This window comes from Condylura cristata, unplaced genomic scaffold (assembly GCF_000260355.1).
Source record: "Condylura cristata isolate star-nosed mole 26May11 unplaced genomic scaffold, ConCri1.0 scaffold00032, whole genome shotgun sequence".
Lineage (NCBI taxonomy): Eukaryota > Metazoa > Chordata > Mammalia > Eulipotyphla > Talpidae > Condylura > Condylura cristata.
Window position 1 is genome coordinate 10,631,178 of NW_004567133.1, and position 25,415 is coordinate 10,656,592.

General features: G+C 46.9%; 1 protein-coding gene across 1 annotated transcript in view; it reads right to left on the reverse strand.

The window, feature by feature from the left end:
• Positions 1–25,415, reverse strand: part of IQCK (IQ motif containing K) — a 72,698-nt gene that overhangs the window by 13,176 nt on the left and 34,107 nt on the right. Inside the window, exon 7 of the mRNA XM_012731651.1 lies at positions 14,457–14,541. Coding sequence (XP_012587105.1) covers positions 14,457–14,541 — 85 coding nt within the window. The remainder of the gene's footprint in view (positions 1–14,456; positions 14,542–25,415) is intronic.

The window sequence follows — 25,415 nt, forward strand, 5'->3', positions numbered from 1 at the left end:
AGTCACTGGGGCTTTCGAGGAGAATTAGAAATGTGTTCCAGAATGGCATTTTTTAAATGGTGGGATGCAGCACATTAGTGAATAGTAAATTCAATTGAGTGGCTGTCAATAGCATTTTTTTAAAAATGCAGTCCAATAGGAAGTAAGAAGTTATTACTTCATCACGAAGCATTTGCTCTATCCAGGTAAATGTTCCATCTCAAAGTTTATTTTATCTGATATTAATAAAATGAGTTCACTTTCCTTTTAGTTGATACTTGGTTGATATTTTTCTCTTTTTTCGACCTTTTTGCAAGCATTCTGGGTCATTTTGTGTTACCTCCAACATAGAGATAAATCTCTACTGAATCCAATCTGAAAATCAGAGTGGGACTTAGTCTATTTACCTGTACTGTGACTAGTGATATATTTCTCTCTCACCTTATTTAAATTATGCTTTTATTTCTTTATTTCTTTATTTAAGATTTCTTTATTTATGCACTCAAGAACTGGGGTATAAGCCAGAGATATGGGGTGGGGGCCGATGAGAGGATTCCCCAGAGGCAGAGTGGGGAGCAGAACAGGCAGACCCACTGACACACACTGCTGAGGGGAGCAGTGGGCGAGGCAGGAGAGGTCTGCTGCGCCATGTGGGGCAGCTCCCTGGGTAGGGATCGAGCTCGTGCTTGCAATTGCAACGGCTGGCAGTAGCGTGACAACACTGTCTGTAGCCCCTGCGCCACCAGGGAGGCCCAGAAAGCTGTGTCTTAATAAACTTTCCAAGTTATTCTGATTTTTTTTTTTTTTGTAATGCCCTATTCTTTCAGCAAAGTTGATATGCTGTTTTAAGGTAAATCTATAGTCACCTTAAATAAAATTTATTTCACAGTCTCAAATGATCACAACTGTCTTTCCTGAGGGTCTGGATTTTCCAATTGGTTGCGTTTACCGACTCCCTCTTTGCTACTGGTTTCTTTATTATGAACTCATCATCACAGAGGGTCTAGTTCCAATTCCAAGTTTTCCTGAGTCTTCTTTGTATCCAGAAGTCAGTAAACTTTCTTGTAAAAGGTCAGAGAGTAAGTATTCTTGGCCTTTGTGGGCCACACAGTCTCTGTCCCATGACTCAACTCTGTCCTTGTAGAACAAAGGCAGCTGTAGACAATATGTTTTTAAACATTGAAGGTGGCTGTGTTCCAGTAAAACTTTTTTTTAATAAAAGCGGGCAGTGGGCCAGATGGGCTATAGTTTGCCAACCCCAGCTCGTACTGTTCTTACTCTTGAGTGGGCACTAGAACTCTGGCTCTCAGCTCCTTTATTGAGTCTTCTTTCTTTTTTGGTTTCTTTCATTTTAACTGTTTTTATGTGCTTTTATATATATATATATAAAGGGATATATATATATATATATATATTTACTTGTTTTTTTTTCATTTTTTGTCTTTGTCTTTTTTTCTTTTTCACCCTTACTGTCTTTCCCACCTCTAAATACGTAGTATGTAAATATTACTATTTGGGGGTAACTTCCTAAATTCACCAAAGGATACTGAGATCACTTGGTGTGCTTAGAACCTCACATTCTTGCCCTAGAGATTCTGATTCCATCCATGTGAGGTAGAACCAAGCTATGTTTAATGGAGCCCTAAGTGATTTTTTTAAAAATTTATTTATGCATACAGAACTGGGGTACTGGCCAGGGTATGGGGGGAGGGTGAGAGGATTCACTGGAGACAGAGTGGGGAGCAGAGCAGGTGGATCTACTGAAATACACTGCTGAGGGGGGCAGCGGGGAGACAGGAGCAGTCTGCTGCGCCATGTAGGTCAGCTCCCTGGTTGAGGGTTGAACTTGTGCCGAAATGGCTGTGGCTTCTCAGTACTGCTCTTGAACCCCTGGTGCCACCAAGGGAGGGCCCCCAGCTTGGGAAACCTGCTCTAGTGGATGAGAATGTGAAGATGAACTTAATGTTCCAAGGCTGACTACCTTCACATCTGTACAACTGTTTCAGCTTTTGCATGATGCCACATGGAATGTCATAAATACTTCAATCAGAGTCAAGGAAGACTGTTTGGGCTATTACTGTGTGACTCATGAACACCAGCTGCTTTCTGGTGGGGTAGTGTTTTAGTACAGTTCTAGAAAGGCTCTCTCCCAGGAAGCCACACCTTTTTTACTGAAGTCCCTTTAATAATAAAGCCATATGACAGTATGTACTTGGAAAAACCGGAATTTCCCCCAACAGCTCAGTGATGACAGGTTGAGATAAAGTTCATCCAACTTTTCTTGGTTCTTGTTTATCCAACTAGTCAGGGAGTGAATAGGTTGCAAAAGCATTTAAGGCATTTGACAAACTTTCCAACGATTTATAGGTTTAACTTACAGCAAAGTTTACTGTGTCAAAGACCATGAATTGCACAACGCTTTGATGTCTTCATCATCACTGTTCAGAGCTGACACATCTGTAGTTACAACCATCCAGATGTTTCTGATGCGCAGCTGGGCTTTAGACGAACGTGTGGACACAGAATCCTTTCATCAGCGGCTCTCAAAGCCCCCAACCAGCATTACTGCAGAACTAGCTAGAGATGGACACTCCAGGCTCCACCTCACACCTGCCGTCTCAGACACGCTCAGACTTTGGCCCAGCAATTGTGTGGTGACAGCCCCCCAGAGGATTCTGATGGAGGCTAAAGTTTAACCAGTTTCACCATACCCATGCCGAATCACAGCTCTCTAATCCCTGCACCTTTGAAAACCTTGCAGTGTGCTTGTTAAGCGGGGTGCCTTTCCCCCTCTCCCCTCAAATCTAGGCAAGCCGAGTGACTTGCTTTGACTAATAGAAGTTAATTGAAGTGCTGCTGTGCAAGTTCCAGAATCTGGGCATCAAAAAGATCTGAAACTTCCCTTTTTATCCCCGTGAAATGTTTCTTCCATAATGTAAGAAGTTGGTCAGGCCCCAGATGTGTGTGAGGTCAGTGTGGCTCTTGTGACCCAGCCCAGGAGATCTTCCAGGCAGAGGACACCATCACGCTGCTGGAAAGGTCTCTCGTGGCTGCGGAGTACCCACTGAGTGTGGCACAGACAAGGCTGGAGAGCCGGCCCCAGGGCTCCCCTTGCCATCGGGCCATCTTCATTCATAAACACCAGCTGAATGCCGCCATGGGAGTGAGCCGAGGAGAGATCAGCAGAGCAACCAGCCACGGAATCCTGAGAAATCATCATTTGCTATGGTGTTCATCACTCAGCTTCAGCAGCAGAAGAAATTAAATTGTCGTCATATGATTGATGTTTTCCATAAATTTTGTTTTGAAAGGAAGTTGCGATTTCCTTAAAGAAAAACACTCCCAAAGTTGGGAATTAGATTGGTGCTAACGGCCAGCGAGGGTACCAGAGCCCATAAGCGTGGCCAGTGCTGTGGTCCCTGCAGGGCCTGTGCAGATGGGCCCCGCTCTTGTTTTAAAGCTCCGCTGTCGCCATCTAGAAAGTCTCACTAACTTTGGACAAGGGATGTATTTCCATTTTGCGCTCACCCTGCAAATCATATAACCAGCCCTCTCGTCGACCCCTCACGCCACCCTGTGATCTGGTTTATCAGCTGTCCTCACACACTCAGGCTGCATTGTGACGAAGCAAAAAAAAAAGCTGGGTAGGGGTGGGGGGTGCTGACGACCTGGCAAGCTGGCAAAGCATTTTCTGGGCACATCCATGGAAACGCTCTTGCAGATTTAACCCAGAGTATATTTAAACACGCATGGGATCAGGCAGGGGGCGGGGAGGGTCTGGCCTGGGAAGTTGGGCCCAAAGCAGCCCAAAGTCACTATTTATAGTGCCGTGGCCTATTTTGGCCTGCAGGTTGGCCCGGAAAATTGTCCTAAGAGCTGGGCCTGGAAACTCACGATGGAAACCAGGCGCCTTGGTTCTGGGGTCTGGCTGGAATCATGCTGGGCACGACAAAGGTTTTCTGATGAGCTCAAGGACATTTTGAAAAAACAGGATTTTCTTTGACCGGATTTTTTGACCTTTTTTTTTTTGGGTGTGGGGGGGGGAATAGGAAATTTCTAAAAATCATTAGGTAATGCCCAAAAGAATATCCTTAGGGAATGATTCAGAGGGAATAAAATGCAAGGTTCAGATCAAGCCAAATAAAGAGCTGAGGGTTGCCAGGCACTGCGCTCAGCCACGCACACTACGTGTACCTTGTCGTGCCACACCACAAGGGCCACATCCGGGGCTTGGGAAAATTCAGTCACTAAAGGAAGGTCCCACGCTCGGCAGGTAGGGTTCAGGTCCGCACCCCATCAGCCTGGCTGCCGCCATAGCAAAGGCTGCTGCCGCTCAAACTTCATGCAAAGGTTCGCAGAGAATCTTGTGACGGGGCAGGTAGCCTCCAGGGGGTTGGAGGTGGGGCCAGTGCCCCATGGGGCATAAGCTGAGGCGCCATGATAACTGTTTTCCTGAGCCGACTCTTACCCATGTGAGGCTGTGCTCTCTCGCACTCCAGTTCCTGGGTCAGCCCCTTGGCTGCCTGAAAACATGGCCACTCACATTTGGTGGCTTACAACAACACCCGCTAGCTCGCCCCAGTTCTGAGCTGAGTGGTTCTGGCTCAGTGTCCCTCATGAGGCAACTGTTAGGACCTCAGCAGCGCCCGCCACCTTCTGAAGGTTTCAGGGGCCAGAGGAGCAGCCCTGAGCTGGCTCACCCACAGCGCTGAGGACTGAGGCCCGGGGGCTCTGGGGACCGCATGCGACTCTGCAGCAGGGATCCCCTGGAGGGAATGGTCCGAGAGAAAGACCACGGCTGCAGGGTCCTTATAACCATATTGTCAGCCATTTTAGGGTGGGAAGGAACTCCCCAGGATGTGAATTCCAGGAGGTGGGGTTTGCTGGGGAGGGATTGGGGGTGCTGGCTTACCACCGTGTCCTGATGAAATAGTGGCCAAGATCACGTGAGGCCTTTCATGAATGCCTGCGTGGTGGAACGCAGGCCCGGCAGGCCGCAGGCCTGAGAATCTCCACGCTCTCACTCGCCTCTCTGGCGTTCTCAGTCTCGAGTCTGGCTGCCTCGAGCCCTCGCCTTGGGGCACGGGTGTGAGCCTTTACAGTGCGCATGCCCCAGCTCTTTGGGCCCAGGTGTCCGTAAATCAAACCTGCATGTGCTTCCCACCCACACCCCTCGGCCCCCAGCATTTCATGTTATTGGTGGGAGGTGGAGTAGGCCTGATAACTTCACCTACCTACAAAGCCCCATCCCCACTTCCCATCAGAGTCCCAGTAACAGCCACAGTCCAGCATCCTGCCGGGAGCTCGTATTAGACTCTGAAGATCTGGCCCCATAGCTCTCCTCTCCCACTCAGCCCAGCTCACAATCAACCTCACCAGCTCTTGCTGGTCCTCAGACACATCTAGCACCCTCCAGCCCCTGACACTTCTGTACGAGCTTTTCCCTCTGCCTGGAATGAACGCCATTCAGATCTGCTCAGGTAGCACCTTCACTGAGACCTTCCCTGACCAAAGTCACCAACAGTCGCTGCTGGCTCTCCCTGGCCCTTTAGTTTGCTTAATTTTGTTCCCAGATTTTCCTTGCATAAGACCATATTCAGCAAGACGTGGCTGTCTCTGTCCCATGGATGTGGGGCCTTGGCTGGGTTACTTGCTTGGCCACCATTAAGTGTCATTTGCTGGGCTATGCCTTGGGACTAGTGAAGTGTGAGTTCTTTTTGTTCATTGTTTTGAGAGCTTCTGACCTCTGCCATAAAAAGGACGTCATCCTGGTAGCCTGTGGCCCTCAGAACAATGTCCAATCCTGGAACAAAAGCAAACAGAACCAAGCAGTTCCATGCTTAGGACAGCAGAGCCCAGCCAAAAGCAGGTGCAGACACTTGGGTGGGCTATGAACATTCCTTGCAAGTCACTGAGCTTGGGGGTGGGTCGTTCAGCTGGGTGATCATGAGGATAGCTAGTGGATACACATTATTTATATCAGTTTGCAGTCCCTTGCAAGAACATAAGCTCCAGAAAGGCAGGATGGCTCTGCCTGCCTGCAGAAGGTCCAGCATGAAGAACAAGGCCTGCCTGCCACACAGTGGCTACACTCAAAAAACACCAGTGAGTGAACTGATCTACCTGTAGAGCCTGCTTGCTCAACGCCATGCAATACTGCTTCAAATTAGCCAGCAGAGTGCAGAGTATTAAAGAAAAAAAAAGCCTGTCTTAAACGGAGTTTCCAAGCAGTGGACCTTTCAGAAGGAACATGTGACTCGCACCTTCAGAGTGCAGGCACCATCCCTCTTCACCTGGGCTGGTTCAGAAACCACCCAGAAGGGGCAGCTCAGCCCTGCCTGGGAACGGAAGTGCTGCTGTACATGACTCGGACTCACCTGGTGGGCTGCTGACTCGGGCGGAAAGCTAGACAGAGGCTAACGGCACACACAAAGGGAGGAAACGCACCCTGCGCCCCTGGCCTGCAGCAGCTGCACCAGGTGCTGCAGGCCCTCTCTCTGAAGGGAGGAAGAGGATGCCGGGAAAGTCGGAAAGCTGCCCAAGCCTGGGGAAGCCAACGCCACGTGAAAGCAGAGGGAAGCGAAAAGCTGGTTCTCACATCACTAATTGCTGACTTTCGGAAACAATGCAAGCAGGCCCCCACTCCTCAAGCTTTCCTCAGTCCTCCCACTGGAGGGCTCGCTTTGGGCTGGAGATATTCTGAGCGAGAAAAGCCTGGACAAGCCCCCACCTGCCAGCTACATCAGCCTTCCAGTTTCCCTTCCAGTTTCCCTTCCAGTGCAAATGCTCAGCAAGCCTCGTGGCTAAATGGAAAGGCCAGAGTGGCCGTGGAGTGTGAACCCTGGTTTACAGAAAGCATCACATAACAAGTACACACACATGTTCACATGTACAAGGGCAGAACACTGAAGAGACACACCCAACTGCTCCCAAGGGTTTCACTGAAGAAACAGGTTTAGGGTAGGACAAGGATGGAGGCTTTCACATTTAGGCTTTAACTTTGTCACGAATTTGGCTGCAGTGGTCCCCATTGGATTTTGTGACTCTAAATCTGATGGGTCTTCTTGTTAGATGGAGGGAAGGGGACTCCCCAAAGGCAGGATGTTTCTAATTCTACCGTCCCCAGTCCCTTCTTGGCAAGCAGAAGAACCTCGATCCATGTTTGTCAAGAGAAAGAAGGCAGCAAAGCAGCCACACACTAAAGAAGGCGCAGGCCTCCTGGGGGCCGGGCAGAGGGTGCCTGGCCACCCTTGGGAGCTTTTGGCTTCAAAAGCAAGAGGTCTGTGTCTGAACCCTCAGCCCAAAATCAAGACCTCGACATCTGTAGTAAGTTCAGGAGCTGTGTTCACCTTGTTCATTGGGGCTACTAGGGGTCTCGCCCTTCCTCACAGTCTACACACATTTTCTAGAAAATGCTTGAAATCAATTTCAAATGTGTGGCCTTCAAAACACACCCAAGGTGGCCTAAACAAAGACCTCTCTGGGTGGGAACCTTCTGATCAGGAAGCTAATGTGGTTAATGTGGTTGTGATAATGGACTGCAGCTATGTCTGGCAATCAAGGGGAGTCCACAGAGCAGCCCATCTTGCCACGGGAGTCCCGCGAGAGTGGCCTGGGCAGGGGCTGCCCATGCAGTCACAGAGTCCCTCTGAGGCGAGACAGCGCTGGCCGCGCACCCTCAAGACGGGAGCGGGAGGTAATTTGATGCAGGGTTCCACTTCTGGCGTTTCTTTTGCACTTGACAGCATCTGATTGTTGTAGACAGTCTGTCCACCTGCCAGCAGATATCAGCAATGGGAAGGGAAATTCCAACAGAAGAAAGTCCTTTCAGTCCAAAACACAGATAAATTAAACATGCTGAGCACACCTTCTGTTGAAGCTCTCCTTTAAAGCCTGCATCAGGGTCACAGTTTCCCCTGGCACACTTCATTTCTGGAAAGGAGGAAGGCTGGGTGCAAAGGCGGTCCAGAAAGGCCAATGATAAAATGAAGACACTTTTCTCAAGTGTAATCTTAAGGGGATTAACGAGCGCAGCTGTTGGTGTTGAAGGATCCCGGGCTCTAAGGAACTCCCACAAAAGTCTGTTTACATGCCTATGTGCATCCCAGAGAAGGCTTATAAAATGGTATAATACTGTTTTCTCTTCTTTGTTTTCAAAGGTGCTCACTAGAGAGATCATTTGGGGATTCAGGGATTTACTGGAAGTGCCTGCTAGGTGTCAGGCGGTGTTCTCTGAGCTGAGGATACAGGACAAGAAAACCCAAGCCACCTCTATCCTCTACCCATGGGGCACATATTCTAAGCAGGTCAATGGGCGACGGACAAGTAATTGACAATATAGTGGCAGATAGCCAGAAAGTGACAGTAGGCTATAAAACATAGCAAGAGACTAGAGAGTGATGGGTGGGTGCTATTTTAGGAATGGTGACTAGAGAGAGGAATCTTGAACGCTGCAAGAAAGGGCACCATGACTGATAGTTGCAGGTGCAAAGAACAAATAGCAAGATGGCCTATTAAGGAAAATAGAACCAAGGACAAGAACAAAGATCATTAATGTCTACTGTGGATTTGCTAGGTGCTTCCCACTGTGCCAAGCCCCTTAACCATCTGATTCAATCTTCAAAGGCAGGAACTACTCCTGTTCCAGCTTTTCTGTGATCAGACATTAAATGAACTACTCAGAGTTAAAAATAACCTGATGTATTAGAATCCAAACAGATCTGTTCAGCTATTAGATACCACAGTATTGCCGAGTTTCCACACGGGATGTTTTTCACTAAAGGATGATACAAGTCTTTCTATCCTGAGAGGAAAGAAAAAAAAAAAGAGTAATCACATTCTCTGACTCCAAACTATACTACACAGCAACAGCAATCAGAACAGTAGGGTATGGGAACAAAAACAGAAACACAAACCAATGGAACAGAATACAAGGCCTCAATGTAAACCCATACAATTATGGACAATAAATCTTCGACAGGAGCCAGGACTATACAATGGAAAAAGAAAACCCTGTTTAACAGATAGTATTCAGAAACATGGATCACTTCATACAAAAAAATGAAATTAGATCCTTAACTTATCCCCCCTCACACACACAAAATAATTCAAAATAGATTAAAGATCTGGATATAAGGTCCAAGACCATAAAACACATAAAAGAAAACAGGAGATAAACTACAGGCCATCAACAGATGAATGGATAAAGAAATTATGAAATCTGTATACAATGGAATACTATATGGCTATTAAAAAGATGAGACTATGTCTTTTGGGACAAAATAGATGGACATCAAGGTGATTATACTAAGTGAAAGGTAGATATTCCACTTATCTGTGGAATATAAACAAACAAAAACAAAAACCATACTGGTAAAATACAGAAAAGACAAATCTTGGACTTAGTGAAAAATTTACTGGTCTCCAGGGGTAACTGGAGAGGTGGAGGGGATGGAGTAGGGAAGTGGAGAGCTTTGGCATGGGGGGTTTGGTGGAGGGTGACTGGAACACATGCTCATATGATGAGACAGCTGATGTAAATGAGATCACAAGCCGACAGGATCAGTTGCCCCAGGTCCTGTTTGAACAGGTGGACTACATCACAGGCTGACAAGCCCTGTCCAAACATTTTGGCCTATCACACCGGCCATGAGGCACCATAATAGATAGGAAGTCTTAGGTCCTGGATGATTATCTCACAGTTTCCGGAGGGAGAAAGCTGAGAACCTTCCCTTGTATCAGAATGGAATCTGTGCACCACCAGGTGGAAGCCAACCCAGAACGAGCCCGGTACTGCTCCTCTCACCTCTGCCTCATGGCCTTACCCTTTAAAAACCTTCTTACTCCCTTCAAGGAGCCAGGCTCTATTCACCTTTCCCATACTGGCTTCCTCATGCCTGAGTCTGTAAGGAAGGCTTGCCTGGCTCAACTACACCTAGAGCTCTCTGATAAATTCTTTCCCTACAAGGGCAAAGAATCCACTCTCCTGAGTTGGAACCTATAACAATGAAGGAGTAAAAATGTAATATAATAAATATAATAAAAAAATACAACCAACCAACAAACAAGACTTTCTTTTCAGTTAGAACATTCAAGAACAAGCAAATCAAGGCTAATTATGAGAACTTTAAGTGAAAAATTATCATGCCTACCCACTCAGCCAGCTGCCTGAAGTAGAGAAAACTTTTCTCAAAGTGCCCAGGCTAAAATTGGAAATTTTGCTTTTTCCAGAAGAATATGAAGAACTGAAAACTCTTTCCCTGATAGTCGTTGAAGAGACTTTTCATAGTTGCTTGTTTGTAGCCTGGCTGTTTTTATCATCCCTTGTCTACAAACGGTATAGGTCAGCTCTAAGTAGAAAGGAGTAACTCTCAGGAAAGAAATCAAGTTCAATCAAATTAAAACACTTGAATACCCAGTTCTCTTTTTCTTTTCTTCTTTTTACTGTGGTAAAATACACATAAAATTTACGCCCTTGACCCATTCGAAGCATACATGTCCAGTGGCATGACATACATCTGAAATCCTCTGCAACCACTCTCATCATCCACCCCCAAACTCCTAACTAAATCTCTTTGCCATTGAGCACTAACTCATCTTCCTCCCATCAGTCTGACAATCTTCCACTTTCTGCCTCTATGGTTGTACTGCTTAAAGTACGATCACCCAGGACTTGTCTTTTTGTGACTGGCTTACTTCCTGTGACACAAAGGCCTCAACGTTCATTGATGTTGTCTAATTTTTCCTTCCTTTTTAGGGCTGAATAATTTTCCATTGTATGTGCACTTACCATATTTTCTCATCTGTCAGTGGACACTAAGGTTGCATCCACGTTTCAGCCATTGTGAATCATGCTGCTATGGACATATGTGTCCATGCAAGTCCATGCTTTTAGTTCTTTTAGGTAAGTGCCCAGAAGTGAATGGGATACCTAGAAGGGACTGGCCAGACTTGGATGTCCTGCCCATCATGGTCACTTCTTGCCAACAGCACTTAGGAAGGAGACCTTCACATCCTTTCTGATATCCAGCTGGGTTTTTGCTTGAATCATTCACTTCTGCACACTGAAGCCATTTGGCTTTTTCACCATTAACCTAGTATTTTGAAAGAAGAAAGAGTGTGTTTTCTTCCACAGAAGTACTTAATATGGAGTAATAACTAGCAGGAACCTATTTATATTGCTAATTATAAAGTCACAGCTACCAAGAAAGGCTTTCCACAAATAGCTTTTCATATCATGTGATACTTCTGTTAATGTAGTCAGTTAAAATATATTTTTATGAGATGTCTGGCTAGTTTTACGATAACAAGTAAGGATGTCTGGAGTTTAAAACTTCCTGGCAAGAATATTAGTCTTTAGAAGGTAGTTCTGACACCCGCTATGGCTTGGTTGAAGCTGGAGGACGCTGTGCTGGGTGAGGGAGCCAGACACAAAGGATGAGGGTGGTCTGGCTGTGGGACACTTTGTATCTGGAGAAGTCAAAGTCACAGAAAGGGGGGATGGTGGAGGGCAGTACTGGGGGGAGAGAAAAACAGGGAGGTTTTTGTCTAGTGGGTACACAGTTCTCCTTGAGAAAGTTCTGGATCTGGATGATGGTGACAATGTGGATGGGTTTAATGTCACTGAACTGCGCACATAAATGGGTCCAAATGGCCCATTTTATATTAGTATGCTTTTACCACACAAGATAATTTTGTGGGAGACAATATTTACCCATATGGTGTTTAAGAAAGTACAAATCAATGTTTCAAAAATACTTAAAAACTTGTAGTAAAAAAAAACGACATGGGAGTGAGTAAAGAGTCTGTAAAAATGTTGGGTGTGAGAAAAATCTGTAAATTTTAGGAATCCCTTTATCTAGTTATAGGATGTTTACTCTCACTGACCAAACCAAGTCAAGAACTTGTAGCAGAAGGACACATAGTCAAACAGAATAGAAAGGCTTGCTTCATATTATTTTTTTCTGCAACATTTACGTTTGGTAATTTATTGATAGGGAATACACATATCATAAAAGTCACAGCTTTCAAGTTTATAAATCAGTGTTTATTGTTGTCACAAAGTAGTACAACCATCACCACTACCTAATTCCAGAAAATCTCTATCCACCCCCAAAAAGAGCCATGAGCAGTCTTCTTCTTCCAGTCCCCAAAAGCCCCTAATGTAGGGCTGTCTATGAACTTACCTATTCTGAAATAAAATGGAATCCTACAATAAGTGGCCATTTTGTCTGGTTTCTTCTACTTAAAGAGTAATGTTTTTGAGGTTCATTCATATTCTGGTATGTGCAAGTACTTTGTTCTTTTTCGTGGCTGCATAGCATTCCATCCTGTAGGGGTACTGTTTCATTCACCAGTTGAACTGTCTCCATATTTGGGGAGCTGGGAATAATGCTTCCCAACGTGAGCACTCAGGTATGAGCGAGAGTGTGGACAGCGGTTTTTAATCCTCTTAAATACACATCCAGGAGTGGAGTTGCTGGTCTAACTATAGGATAAATAGTTGGATGAACTGCCAGACTGTTTTCCAAAGTGACTACACATTTCACATTCTCACCAGAGGTGTGTGATGGTTCCAAGATCTTGACACTCTCACCAACACTTGTTATCATCTTTTTTTGTTTAATTAGACAGGCTAGTAGGAGTGAAATTGTATTTCATGGTGGTTTTGATTGGAATTCCCTAATAATAAATGAGACTGAGGCACTTTTCCTGGGTTCATTGACCTTGTGTATGTATTTTTTTAGAGCAGGGTATTCAAATCCCTTGTCAATTTTGTGGATTATTTATTAGATGGGAAGAATTCTTTGTAGGTTGTGGATATTAGCTCCTTAAGTTTAGCTATTGCTCCCATTTTGTGGGCTAACTTTGCATTCACTTGATGTAATTGTCTGGAGTTGAAACTTTCGGATTTTGCAGAAGTCCACTGGACTTAAGGAACCCACTGGTATTCAATTATAATGGGAAAAGACCACATTTATAAGTACATACGAAGCGCTAAAAGCCTACGCAGTTATTTCGAAACCATGGTTTAATAAAGAACTTTGGAATTTTGGGGATCTGAATGTTCCTATTACTTCACATTCACACTTGACTTTGACCCCAGTTTTCAGTACTGTGCTATGTCCAGAAGGGTTGGGCAATACTGCTTCAAGGACTGCCCATGTTAGGGTCATGTAACAAACACACTTGGACTCACTCACCGATGGTCGTGCATTAACATGCATCTGACCTCTTGGCAGTAACTGCCCGTGTGTTCACCTCAGTCTACTCCAACATTAGCTCTGAACACGCAGCAACATGGAGGTTTCTGGCCTCCGCACGCATCCACCGGCCAATGGGTTTCCTGTGCAATGTCTGTCACTGCTGATACTCAGTCAAAACTCCTTTCTCTGAAGTCCGCAGCGCCTCAAGGATGGAGCCAGGCTCCCTCCGACGGGGACTCCGTGCCTCACCCAGCAGCCTCATCTGTTAACCCTGGTGCTCTCAGGCACCCAGTCATGGGAGAGGCAGTGTTCTTTTCAACACATGTGATACGCACACTGCTCTCAGGTGTATTTGGTGAGAACTTTAGAAAGTGGATCCTTCTCCCAGGGTATTATGATTCAGGAGCTTTCCAAAGGAGCTACCTTTGGGCCTGGGAATTCCGCTTCTAGAATCCCTCCCTCATAAGCAAGCAGACAAGGTGCAGGGTGCCCACACAAAGACAAGTATATTACAGCATCGATCACAACAATCAACCAAAAGCCACCACCACGAAGATGGTTAGAAACAAGTAGTCTTAAAAGAAAAGGTTATTTTTTATGTGTTAAGTATTTACACATTATTCTAGCTATTAAGACTTTCAAGGTGTGGAAAGTTTTATACCAAAATGTTAACAATGTTTATCTTCAGATGACAGACTTACCGGTTACTCAGAATTTCCTTATTTGCTTATCTGAATGATCTATTTTTTCCTAAAATGAACATGTATTGCTCTATGTATGTAATATTACTTTTAGGCAATATATAAAGTGGTTTTCTTTTTTTTTTTTAATAATATAACAGTTTGTTTTTACATCATTTTGTACATTTTTTTTTTTCATCTCAAGTGTAATCCCCGTGGGTTTCCCATCACTGAGTTAAAGTGGTTTTCTTAACACCAATACGTACTTGGGTTTTTTATTCAAACTAGTAATCTCTGTCTTTGAATTGGAGCTTTTAGCTAGCGTATTTAGTGTAGTTAATCTACATCTTATTATTTATATTTGTACCACCTGTTCTTTGTTATCTTTTTCCTAACCTTTAAAAGGTCAGAGGGCACTTTTAAATATTACTGCATGATACATCTTGTTAAAAATTCCAAACCCCGCTTTGAGACCTTTTTATGGAGAATCCTACATGTTTAACTGGAATATGCCCTGTTTCAGATTCATCTGAGGGTTCCCCGAGGGGTCCTCCCCATCAAGCTCAACGCCATCACTGAACAAGACTCGTACCAGATAGGCTCTCCAGAAGGACTGGATGGTAACCGCAGCGGCTTCTTCCGTCAGCAGGAGAGACAGCGGGATTGGCAGTCGTGGGCTGAAAGGAGACGAGATGGCCATGAGCTCGTGAGAATCTGCCCTTCCGCTTTTGCCAACACAATGACCTCAGTGATTAAGAGCCTCATCCATTCTCATCCTAGTAAGCCACGATGTCATTTTTGATAAAAACGTTTATGGTTGAGTTAGCACCTTTTTTTTTTGGTATCTGAGGTGGGTTTTAATCTTTAATCACATAAATCGCTGTGAGCCTGCTCTCCTCTGGGGCTCAAGCCGATCACACTGTCACTCCTGTCAGCGCAGCATGTTATTGACATAAAGCTGTGTGGACAATAAAGCAGGAAACAGAGCAGAAGGGACCGTCCAGAGGGCATGATGCTGTGACTTAATAAAGGGTCCTTTATCCAACTTGCTATTGAAGGGAAATGCTATTCAACTCTGTCTCATTCCTGCGAGCGAAATATTGGCATTTATCTCTGACCAGTGTGCATTCTAGTTTCATGTGGTCTGAATTCAAGCATATTTTTAAGTTCAATTCTGCCGCTACATCTCAAGTCAACGTTGGGTCAGTCGGCAGTGTCTGCTCTTGGAGGATTTTTCCGATTCTGACAGAATCCCTCACCATCGATACCACGCTAACAGATCATGGCTAAATCTCTTTTCTCTTTGTGACTTCCCAGGCAAGTTTTATAAAGATATTACCTGCTGACAAGATCTTCTGTGACTGGGCTGGCTTCCTAGGCCTCCCTAAAGCACAGCTACCTGTGAAAAGCAAGAGTCAAGACTTTCTAGAAAAAGTACAGAGTCAAACCTCAGAAAGGAAGTGCGTCCTCTAGAGGCTGCTCCCAGGGCAGGAGCCCCAGAAATGAGTTTGCAAATGAAGGACTCCCAAGATTCCCAAGCGCCCTGGCTAGAGTCTGCCTTGGACAGTCATCAGTTGAATTCACAGCAACTCCCACTGCACAGAGAGGTTGATTCACCTGCCCAGGTCACACAGCTTGCCGGTGGTCGCATCAGGACTTGAACCCGCACCCAATCCCAAAGCCTATGCTTCCCCACCATGCCATGCTGGCACCACAGCTCAATGGGGCAAGCACTGTAGATGCCCAGCATGGCACAGGCTGCAGCACTAACTGGCATGAACACAGGGTTCTCCAGGATCTGGGAGCTTTATTTTCCCAACAGCCTTTAACTTAAATCACCACCACCAAAAACATGGTGTATTTGTTTGAATGAACGAATATTCTTTTGCATCACTGCAGAATCAAAGTAATTCAAGCCAGGGAGAAACCTTGAGGTTATCAAGATTATTTTCAGGGAGGGAGTATCCCCTTGTCCCTAATTCTGGGTCTCAGGGTGGGCGGGTCCTTCCTAAGAGGTCCAGTCACCGAGATCCTCCATTTATCTCTTGGCAAGATAACAACACTCTCAAAATGATAGCATTGTTAGAAACCTTTCCAGAGTGTTCTGTTTCTATTTTGATTTGCACGATGTGGTAGCTATTTTTTGGGTCTTGATTCTGTTTTCTTTCTTACTTCTAGCCTCGTATCTGGTTTTCTGTTCTGTCCTGGAGTTTTGCCATTAGAGGTACCCGGGGCTCCTTGTTCTCCACACTGAGACATTGCTCTTGATCCACAATCCGCCTATCTACCTCAGTTGTGTGACACCAACAAATCACATCCCTGGGCCCTCCCTGGTGGTGCAGTGGGTTAAAATGCAGCGCTACCATAAAACTGGCTGAAGCCCCTTCAGCACGAGTTCAATCCCCGGAGGCGACCCACATGGCTTGGCAGACTTCTGACCCACCCGCTGCTCCCCTCAGCAGTGTGTTTCAGCCAGTCCTCCTGTTCTGCTCCCCTCTCTGTCTCTGGTGAATTCTCTCACCCCCTGTGCCTCTGGCCTGCACCCCAGTTCCAAAAGCATAAACAAACAAATCTTTAGAGGAAAAAACAAATCACATCCTTAAAGTAATTCTCCTTCACTAGTTCAAAACCCATAGCTTATAGAGGCTTTGGAATTTCTCTGGAAAACTTGGTATGCTGGAACTGACTATCTGAAGTGTTTATCATACACCTTGTCAGCCCTTTAACCTCCTCAGTGTCATTACTGATGGAAACGGGCCTCTGCTTCTAGTACCTTCTACCTCCAGCCAGGGGGACTGCACATAGCTAAAAGGGTTGATCTCGGCTCAAGGACACAGGCATACAGACCAGAGGAGGCTGAGACCCAGCCCCGGCCTGCTCTCTAAGCTAGGCTCCTGGGGGGGCCACATCACCCTTAGGGTGGGGGCACCTTCTTAGAATTTACTCAAAGGTACCTTAGAGTGAGGGTGGGGGGTGGGGGAGGGTGATCTCTCTTTCTCTTGGTTACGGCTTATTCTTTCTTCTTATCTCCAATCAGATGTTGTGGAACGATGTCCTCTGATCAGTCAGGGCTAGTGAAGGTCTATGTGATTTTTCTTCCTAGTGCTAGGCCGCATAAAAAATTGGGTGACTATCCAACCAACGCCTACATCCTCTCCTGGACCGAAGTGCCACGAGGGCTCTTCTCCACATCCCAGACTTGGGACGCGCCTGGCACGCAGGCGGCACACGCAGGCAATCGACGCTGGTGGACAGCGCCACAGTGCCTGGCTGCACGCACACATTTATTTCACTAAATCCTCACGCCATTAACAATAAGCTATTGTTAACCTTCTAGAGAGAGGAAACTGAGGCAGAGAGGGAGAAAGTGTTGTTGGGCTGTTCAAGGTCACGGGGCATTTCCTGCTGAGAATGCAACTGCCCAGGAAACACAGGGCCTGGCCAGGGAGAAGAGGAGGGCAGCTGACCATTCACTAAGAAAGAACTCCAGGTCTCGCAGCTGCCAGTGTTGATCGAGGAAAACACAGTCATCGCCCAGAAGAAAGAAATGAGGGGGCAAGCTGTAATCATGGAAAATGCCCTCCTGGCTAATCTTCACGGCGGTGACTTGGCAGGTACTCATTTGTCTGACACGCCACGGGAAATCTGATGTCAGGACAGCAGGATGAAGTGGAGTCTGTCACTTGTATCTGACAGCGTGGATGGCGCCTTTCTGCTCAAGGGCAATTTTCCTACTTCTGTTTCTCTTGACCAATGTCATGAAATCCCCAGGGTAACAGTATTCCTGAGCTGGAAGAGCACTTGCAGAGGAGACCCGCCAGTCTGGGGGGACACCAGGCAGGGTCAGCCCAACAAAAGGCTTCCCCAGCGGGCCAGCCAGGCCTGCTCTGCAGGGCAACAGCATCGTGCAAAGACACATGGGACTGAGGCCTTTACGCAGCAGTGGGAGGCCACCTTTGGCGGGGAGGCCAACCCTGCTTTCGTGGCTGTGTAACAGGGTGCAGTTTGTTCCCAAGTCAAGAGTAAGTATGAGACTGCCAGGGCATAGCGGGCCGGATGTAAAGGACTTAGTCTTCCGCAGAGCAGCGATCAATCCCCTCAGCAGCGGCACCGAGGGAGTAGCAGCACCTGGCCTTTCCTCTCTCGGAATCAGCACAACTGGCGGCTGCTCATCATGAAAGAGCTGGAGAGGGACAGGAGGGGAACCCCCGCGGGGCAGGCAGCGGGCGGCTCTCGCAGGGCGTCCACAGGGCGATCCCGGCCGCAGGGGCTTGTGTGCTCCAGCCAGGCACAGGGTCACTGGGGACACCTCCAGTTCTATTGGTCATGCTCATGAGTCATGTCCTTCCTTTCTCTCAAATGTGACTTAAACATACTTGAATCTCAAGAATCCATGCTAGGGTCTGGGAAGAAACTACATTTCCCTGGTTGGGCGTGTGCGTGTATAAACACACACACACACACACACACACACACACACACACAATTCCTCCTCACTTGTAGATGCTGAGTTAAAAAAAACTTCAGGGTCTAAAAGACACAGGGTCGTTAAAAAACACCTAAGGAGAAACTGAGAAGTTAGTCCTTACAGATTTCCCCACCCAGGCCTAACACAAGGGAAATGTCATCCAAAGTGGAAGGACAGAATGAGAAAGGAGCAAAGCTTACGTTCGGTGAAAAAGGTGATCTTGGAAAACGAACCCTGTCCACTTTTCAATAGGTAAGAAATGGAGCTGTTTTCTTGGAATGAAGGCGCGCGGCCCGCAAGCAAAGCCGTTCATAAAATGACTCAAGTCCCAAGTAACCGTCACTCAGAAAGGCTTTCAGTGGCGGGCACCACCCAACACATTCAGCAAATGAATCACTCAGTCCCTCCTTCAGCCTTAACTGTCTTCCCGAGTATTGCGGGTTGGAGATAGCACAGTCTTCAGTAAGGAAGCACTGCAACAGCGTGTAACTGCAATGGCACCTCCAGACACTGGTGACTAGCCCACAGGACACTCTCCAGGGTTCTTCCACTCCCAGACTTCTATGAGGTTAGGAACAGCGCTAAGACCCAGTGAGCACAGCCCTGTGGCTTGCGAGCGCATTAGAAATCAAGGTCACTCCCCAGGATCTGACTTTCGCCCCCTCACACACTCCAGCCTGGGAGACCGACAAGCAGTTATTATCCGGCACCAGGCTGAATCATTCTCTCGGTTAAACACAAACTCCCAGCCCGTTTAATCTACCCAACACTGGAAGCTGCAGATGGGCACAGTTAACGGCACTCGCTGAACAATGGCATTAGACCACGCACTCACTCTGGGCTTCAGGTATAATCAGCTTAAAACTCACAGTCGTGATACTCGATGTATTTAGAGAAATATGTCTGAGTTCTGCTGTTGTTTAGCCCCTTGTAACTGATTGCACCTTTCTGCAGTGTGACATAAGGGTCACCTTAGATGAGCCGCCTCCCCCCACCCCCCACCCCAGTCACCTTCTTCCTGCTCCAAGGGGGAACCCAGGCTGGAGCAGAGGGTGATGGGAAGAACAGATATCTCTCCACCCCTCCCAAGCCTCTTGCAGGGAGGCTGGCCACAGCAGGGAGGCCCACAGCAGGGAGAAGCAGGGAGCCAGTGGTCAGAACAGGGGAGGGAAGAGTGCAAGGGGCCGTGGCGATGCACCACAGGTGCTACAGAGGTGGAAGACCATGGGAACCTCACCTGAGGGGAGAAAGCAAATACTACCCAAATTAGCATGGGTGTAAGAAAATCAACTCGTTAAAAAAAATAAAATCTCTTTGTTCCTCTAGGCCCCTTTGTACTTCGGAGTAGATTCCTCAGAATGTTCTTAAAAACATAAAAGTGGGCCTCCCTGGTAGCCAAGGGGTTAAGTCTTAGTGCTATGGCTGCAAAGACCTGAGTTCCATCCCCCGCCAGGGAGCTGACCCACATGGTGCAGCAGACCTCTCCTGTCTCTCCCGCTGCTCCCCTCAGCAGTGGGTTTCAGCCGATCCTCCTGTTCTGCGTCCCGCTCTGGTGCATCCTCTCACCACCACCCCCACATCTCTGGCCTGTACCCCAGTTCTATGCAAAAAAAAAAATGTAAAAGTAACTATAAGAGCTTTCAAAGCAAAGCAATTATACTGAAATACAGTTACCGATATATTTTCAAAAGTTGACGATATAATGAAATATCAGCTTCTAAAGTATGCAGTAAGTAACCAGCGCTAATGGCAAGTCAATCAACCACTGGAACTGGAAAGGGGTGACAGGTGTAAATGATATTTCGAAAGCACCTCAACGACTGTCACGGGCTGTGAAAGCAGCTGACTGCAATCAGTGACGAAGCCAAGGGACTGCAGAGGTCTGCCACCACATTCATAACTAAGAGAGAGGCTCAGTTCCAGTAGACGCTAGTGGAAAGACAAAGGAGTAACCCCCCAAAACTGAGGGGCCCCCTGATTCACAGACCACTGTAGCTGCAGCTGGGGGAAGGGAAGTATATAAATTTTACATCGGCATGAGACTGAAAATTAAAGTTTTAAAAATAAACGAGATAAATCCAAACAGTGAAATGAGACCACCTGAAACAGAGAGGGAGACCAGGAAGCTGCAGAGTTTGGCCAAAAAGCTGCGAAAGGGCTTTCCCAGGTGCAATGTGGCATGGTGGGACAGTTACTGGGGGCAAAAGAAAAAATATTTTATTCCCAGTAAGCTGTGATTCTTCACAAAACCTGTTACATTTTCAAGAGAAAGCTCTTCCTGCTCCAGGCCCTGGGTGGCACCGAATTCAGCCAGCTGCTCAGGCCTGAAATCTTTGAGTCGTCCTTGACTTCTCCCTCCCTCCACATCCAGCCCACTGCCAGTCCTCTTGCTTCACCCTTGAAATAACATCCTGGGCAGCCTCCTCTGAACATCCCCACTCTGAGCTGCCATCCCCTCCTGCTCAGGTCACCTGTTCACCAGCCTCCAAGCTGCCATCCAAGTTGGCGCCCTTCCAGCCTCTGGAAAGAACCACAATGCCAGCTCTTCGGTTCAAACTCCAAGAAATGATTTTGGAGTCCATGATGCTAAGAGGATGCGTTTGTGCCGTTCTAAGCCATCGATTTCACGGCCACCTATTTAGCAGCCACTGACAATGAAGATGGCAAGTGCCAAGCCACCCCTGAGATGGGAGCCCAGATTCATCTGCCAGGCCACCAGGCCACCCAGTCAGTTGGGAGAGCAGGACTGTGCGCCTCGCAAACACAGCCATACATCTGCCAGACTCCAGGGAGAGGGCGTGCTTTTTTTTTTTCTTCTTTTTTTAAATTTATTCGCACAGAACTGGGTACAGGCCAGAGATGCAGAGTGTGAGAGGCTTCACCAGAGACAGAGCGGGAAGCAAGCAGAAAAGGCAGATCGACGAAATATACTGCTGAGGAGAGCAGCAGGCGGGTCAGGAGAGGTCTGCCGCACCATGTGGATCTCCTCCAGGGCAGGCGGGGATCGAACTCATGCAGAAGTGGCTTTAGCTTCTCAGGGCTGTACTTTAACCCACTGCGCCACCAGGGAGGGCCGAGAGGGTGTGCTTTGAGACCTCCATAGCCAGAAGTCTCCAGGCCAGGAAACAGTCTCCTTCCGGCCCTGGTCTAGCCATGAATGCTAGAATAAAGAGCAAAGGTGATTTCTCCTCCCGAGGCCTCTGAAATGGCTGACCCAGGGCTCTGCCCTCTCATAAGACAAAATACATTTAAAAGATGTTTCTCCTTTCACCTGCAAACGCTTTGCCGTGTCACCTTCTCATCAGGATCTTTACCGCGCGGTGTTGGCCTTTTCCTGTGCCCTCTGCGGGGCTGGGTGGCCATGGTCCATCCCAGCACTCGCTGTCCACAGAACCGACAGCCCAAGGCGGCTGGTGTGTGTCCTCAAATGGCACTTTTGTTTTCACCTCAATTTTTGGTTATAAGATACTTTTCACCAACATGAGAGTATCGTAGATTTTCTTTTCTGTTTTGTGCCAGGGTAGAACTTAGCTGAAAAGACATTTCACCCAAAGCAACCTTTTCTTTTCTCTTCTAAAACACAATCTCTGTTTCATTGAAGGTCTCGGCTTCAAAGCTGGCTTTCACGAGCCGTTCCCCCGGGACATGGGACCAGATAGGCAGAGGGGGTCCTTTTGCCGCTTGAGCTTATTTAGTGATTTATTTATTTATTTATTTATTTATTTATTTATTTTGCAAATGAATCTAACCAATTCTCAGGGCAATTCTTTCTGCTTAAATAAAAAACGTAACTTTTCCTGTTATTACTATGATAGCAAGTAATTACCTTACTTCTGGCTAGCTAATGAAGTCAGAACTATCTACCACAAAAAAAGATGGGTGCTGAATTCATAACGAGGAGTAAAGCCGGCAGGAGACATGACTTAATCCACTGAAATCCACCCTCACCGAGCTCTGATTAGAACAGGCAGTAGAGAGTCCTATTGTTCCTACTTGTTACTCCTTCCCTTAGGAGAGAACTGTGGGTTTCTATCCTTCACCAGATGCTTTGAGGTTTCTCCCTGTCAACTTCCTCATTGCACTGATACTGAGCTTAGCCACGGGGCCATGAAACGCGGGGGAAGTGGGGTTTGCCATTGCATGGGTCGTCCACTGCTCTCCTGCTATAAGACTGAGGGACATGGGTGCTCCTACGTCCTGGGTTCAAGTGAAGAAACGGAGCACAGGCCAGGCTTGCTTACCTGCAGCTAAGATTTAACACAGAATAGATAAAAGGACTGAACCTCTGTCTAACAGAGGCACTAAGATTTGCGGGCTGCTCGTTACTACAGCAGAACCTAGAGGGAGCTGACTAATACAGAATTCCGTGGGGTGTTTGGAGCAATCCTGGCAATCCTGTGGAGGTGAACACATCCAGTGGGGCTCTTTCATTTGTGAGTATCAGAAACTTAAATGGGCTAAAGTAAAAAAAAGTATTGTCAATCCATTTAGCAACATACTTTTCACCAATGTGATATTTTCATGGATTTTTTTTTGTACAATATGTTTTGATGGCTGCCCTCAGTTGATAACCTTAAAGTTCCATGTCTAGACGAAGAGGGGGAAAACACCTGGTTGCTTCTTGCAAAGAACTGGGGTTATTTCCGACTGGACCCCTTTGGGTAGCAACCAGGATGGGCAAAGAGATGCACTGCTCTGATTGGCTGGACCCAGGCAAGCCACACTGGACCCACTGGAACCAGAGGTGGTCAGCTCACAGTCTCCGTGGACTGAGGACTGGAGAGGGGTGAGTCTCTCAGGACCACAGGGAGTCCCAGAATGGGGAATCCATGCAGGGCTGGAAGCTGTCAGGGTCCACCACAGAAAGCGAAAAACCAGAATATAAAGTAGAATAAATATCCATTAGCCTGGCCATTATTTTTAATTCTTAAGCAGATCTTCAAGAAAGGCAAAAGCTATATAAAGCAGAGGAGAAAATAAGTCATCCATTTCCCTGCCATTTGGAGTGACAGTCCCTCTGAAGGGCTTTTTCAGTGTCTCTAGTTAGTTTGATGACGATCCTTCATTTCAACACTTCTTCGTGGTATGGTTTACTTAGCAAATAAGTACATTTTATATAGAACAAATCTTATTCATTTTCATAAAGCTAAGAATTTTATAAGGGTTGCCAACGTTTTAGTTACATAAAAACGCAGTTATTTTAAAAATAAGTAAACAAGAAAAAGAGATGGGTAACTGAGGAGTGATTGAGGAGTATGCTAAATCAGGGGACCCGCGGGGAAGGGCCCATCATGTATATGCTACGATCGGCAGCCGCCGTGACAAATGATCCACCTACCAGCTGTGACCCCACAATCTAAGATATCGCGCTTGGGGCAGCCGGGCTTGGTCTTACCAACAGCCTTTAAATAGGGCCTGAGCGTACATCCAGATGGCTCCCCAGGTGGTGGGTAGGAAGTCTGAGGCAACAAATCCCAGAACAACCTCCTAGTCGGAGGGACCTCTAAAATCAGGACAAACCAGGAGAATCACACTCAGTCAAAATTTCCCCCTAATGTACCTTAGGTTGTCCACATAAAGCCATCACGCCTTCTGGCCAATCTCACACAGCCTGGCCTCTCCCAGGCCTCGGACTGACTCCTTGGAGCACCAAGGCCTGGGCAGCGAGCGTCACTAACCATGTTCTCTAAGTATGAACTCCAGAGCCAGCTGCCGGGGTTTAAATCATGCCGCTATATAATAATCCGGGCAATTAACTGCATGTTTCTGGGCCTCAGTGCCTTCTCTGGAATACAGCTGTCTCTGGGACAGCTAACGCTCAAGGAGTATCCATGTGTTCCCTTCTGGGAGTATCCCGGTCTCCCTTACAGTTGCTTTGGGGCTGTGCTCTAGGAGGTGAGCAGGTTAAGAACCTTCTAGGCTGAGATTCAGGTCAAGGACAAGGGTGTCTCCAACATCCTTTTCTTCCTTTGTTCCAGTCCTCAAAGAGCTCACCTTCTAAATAGCTGTCCAGGCTGCTTCTCTCACAGTATGAGCAAGAACTAAGCCATCACTGGGGGTCTTGCTATTGCATGTGACTGCACTCCGCCCCCGAGCCTGACAAAATGGGGTTGATGGTCTTTCCTACTTTGTTGGTTGTTGTATGAGTTACACTAGGCACTATCACCTGTTCAGACTAGTATCTGAGTAAATACTACATAAATGTTTGGTAGGGACACAGACAGAGAGAAGGAAGTAGTTGCTTTATGAATTGCGCCAGTTATGTGAAGCACAGAAAGCAGAGAGCAAATGAAAGAGCTGAGACTTGTGTCCTGTTTGATGCTTTACCTCCTGAGTAGAACTGCTTCATCAAAATAAAAATATACACATACACACAAGTATCGCTCGCTCTTCTCTCTCTGCCTACTTTCTGTACCTCTCTCCCCCATGAGCACAACACTGAGTTAGCGTGACTTAAGGACATGCATTCGCTGTCAGCCACCCACACATGATAGCTGTCTGCCCCTGGGGCCGGGGGCCCGCTTGTGTCTAGTCCCACAGCCCGTAGTAAGGAAATCCACCCAATAAATAAATTTCCACTGCCTCTGGATTTTTCTCTTTCGCTTGTTTCTTTGAATCAGGACCCAAATAAGATCTACATATTAGAAATTTTAAGACCCACATTATCCAGCAGCGAAGAGGGACCCCACCATTCTTTCCCGAGAATTTCCAAAACTGGGTATGTTTCCTACTTCCAACGCGAACACACAATGCAGAGCTCCTTCTCTTCCAGAAGATGGGCCGCTGTTTTAACATGACTCAGAAAAAATGGGCATTTATGAGGAAAATGAAACGTATTATGCTGAGAGTGGCCCACAACGCTTTCACTTGCTTTGGGTCCCAGGGCGGGGTGCAGACAGCTCACTCTATCAGCTCTGCCAATCTTGGGCCCTGGCTTCACCCAGCCATCTGTTCCCTCCTCCTTCCTTCTACAGGGCTGCTGGGAGATAATCACAGAAGTAGGCTGTTTATATGCACCACAAACACAGGCCATCAGCTGGGGCGTCCCTGTTCATGCCGAGTCGATTCCCTGTGGGTTTCAGC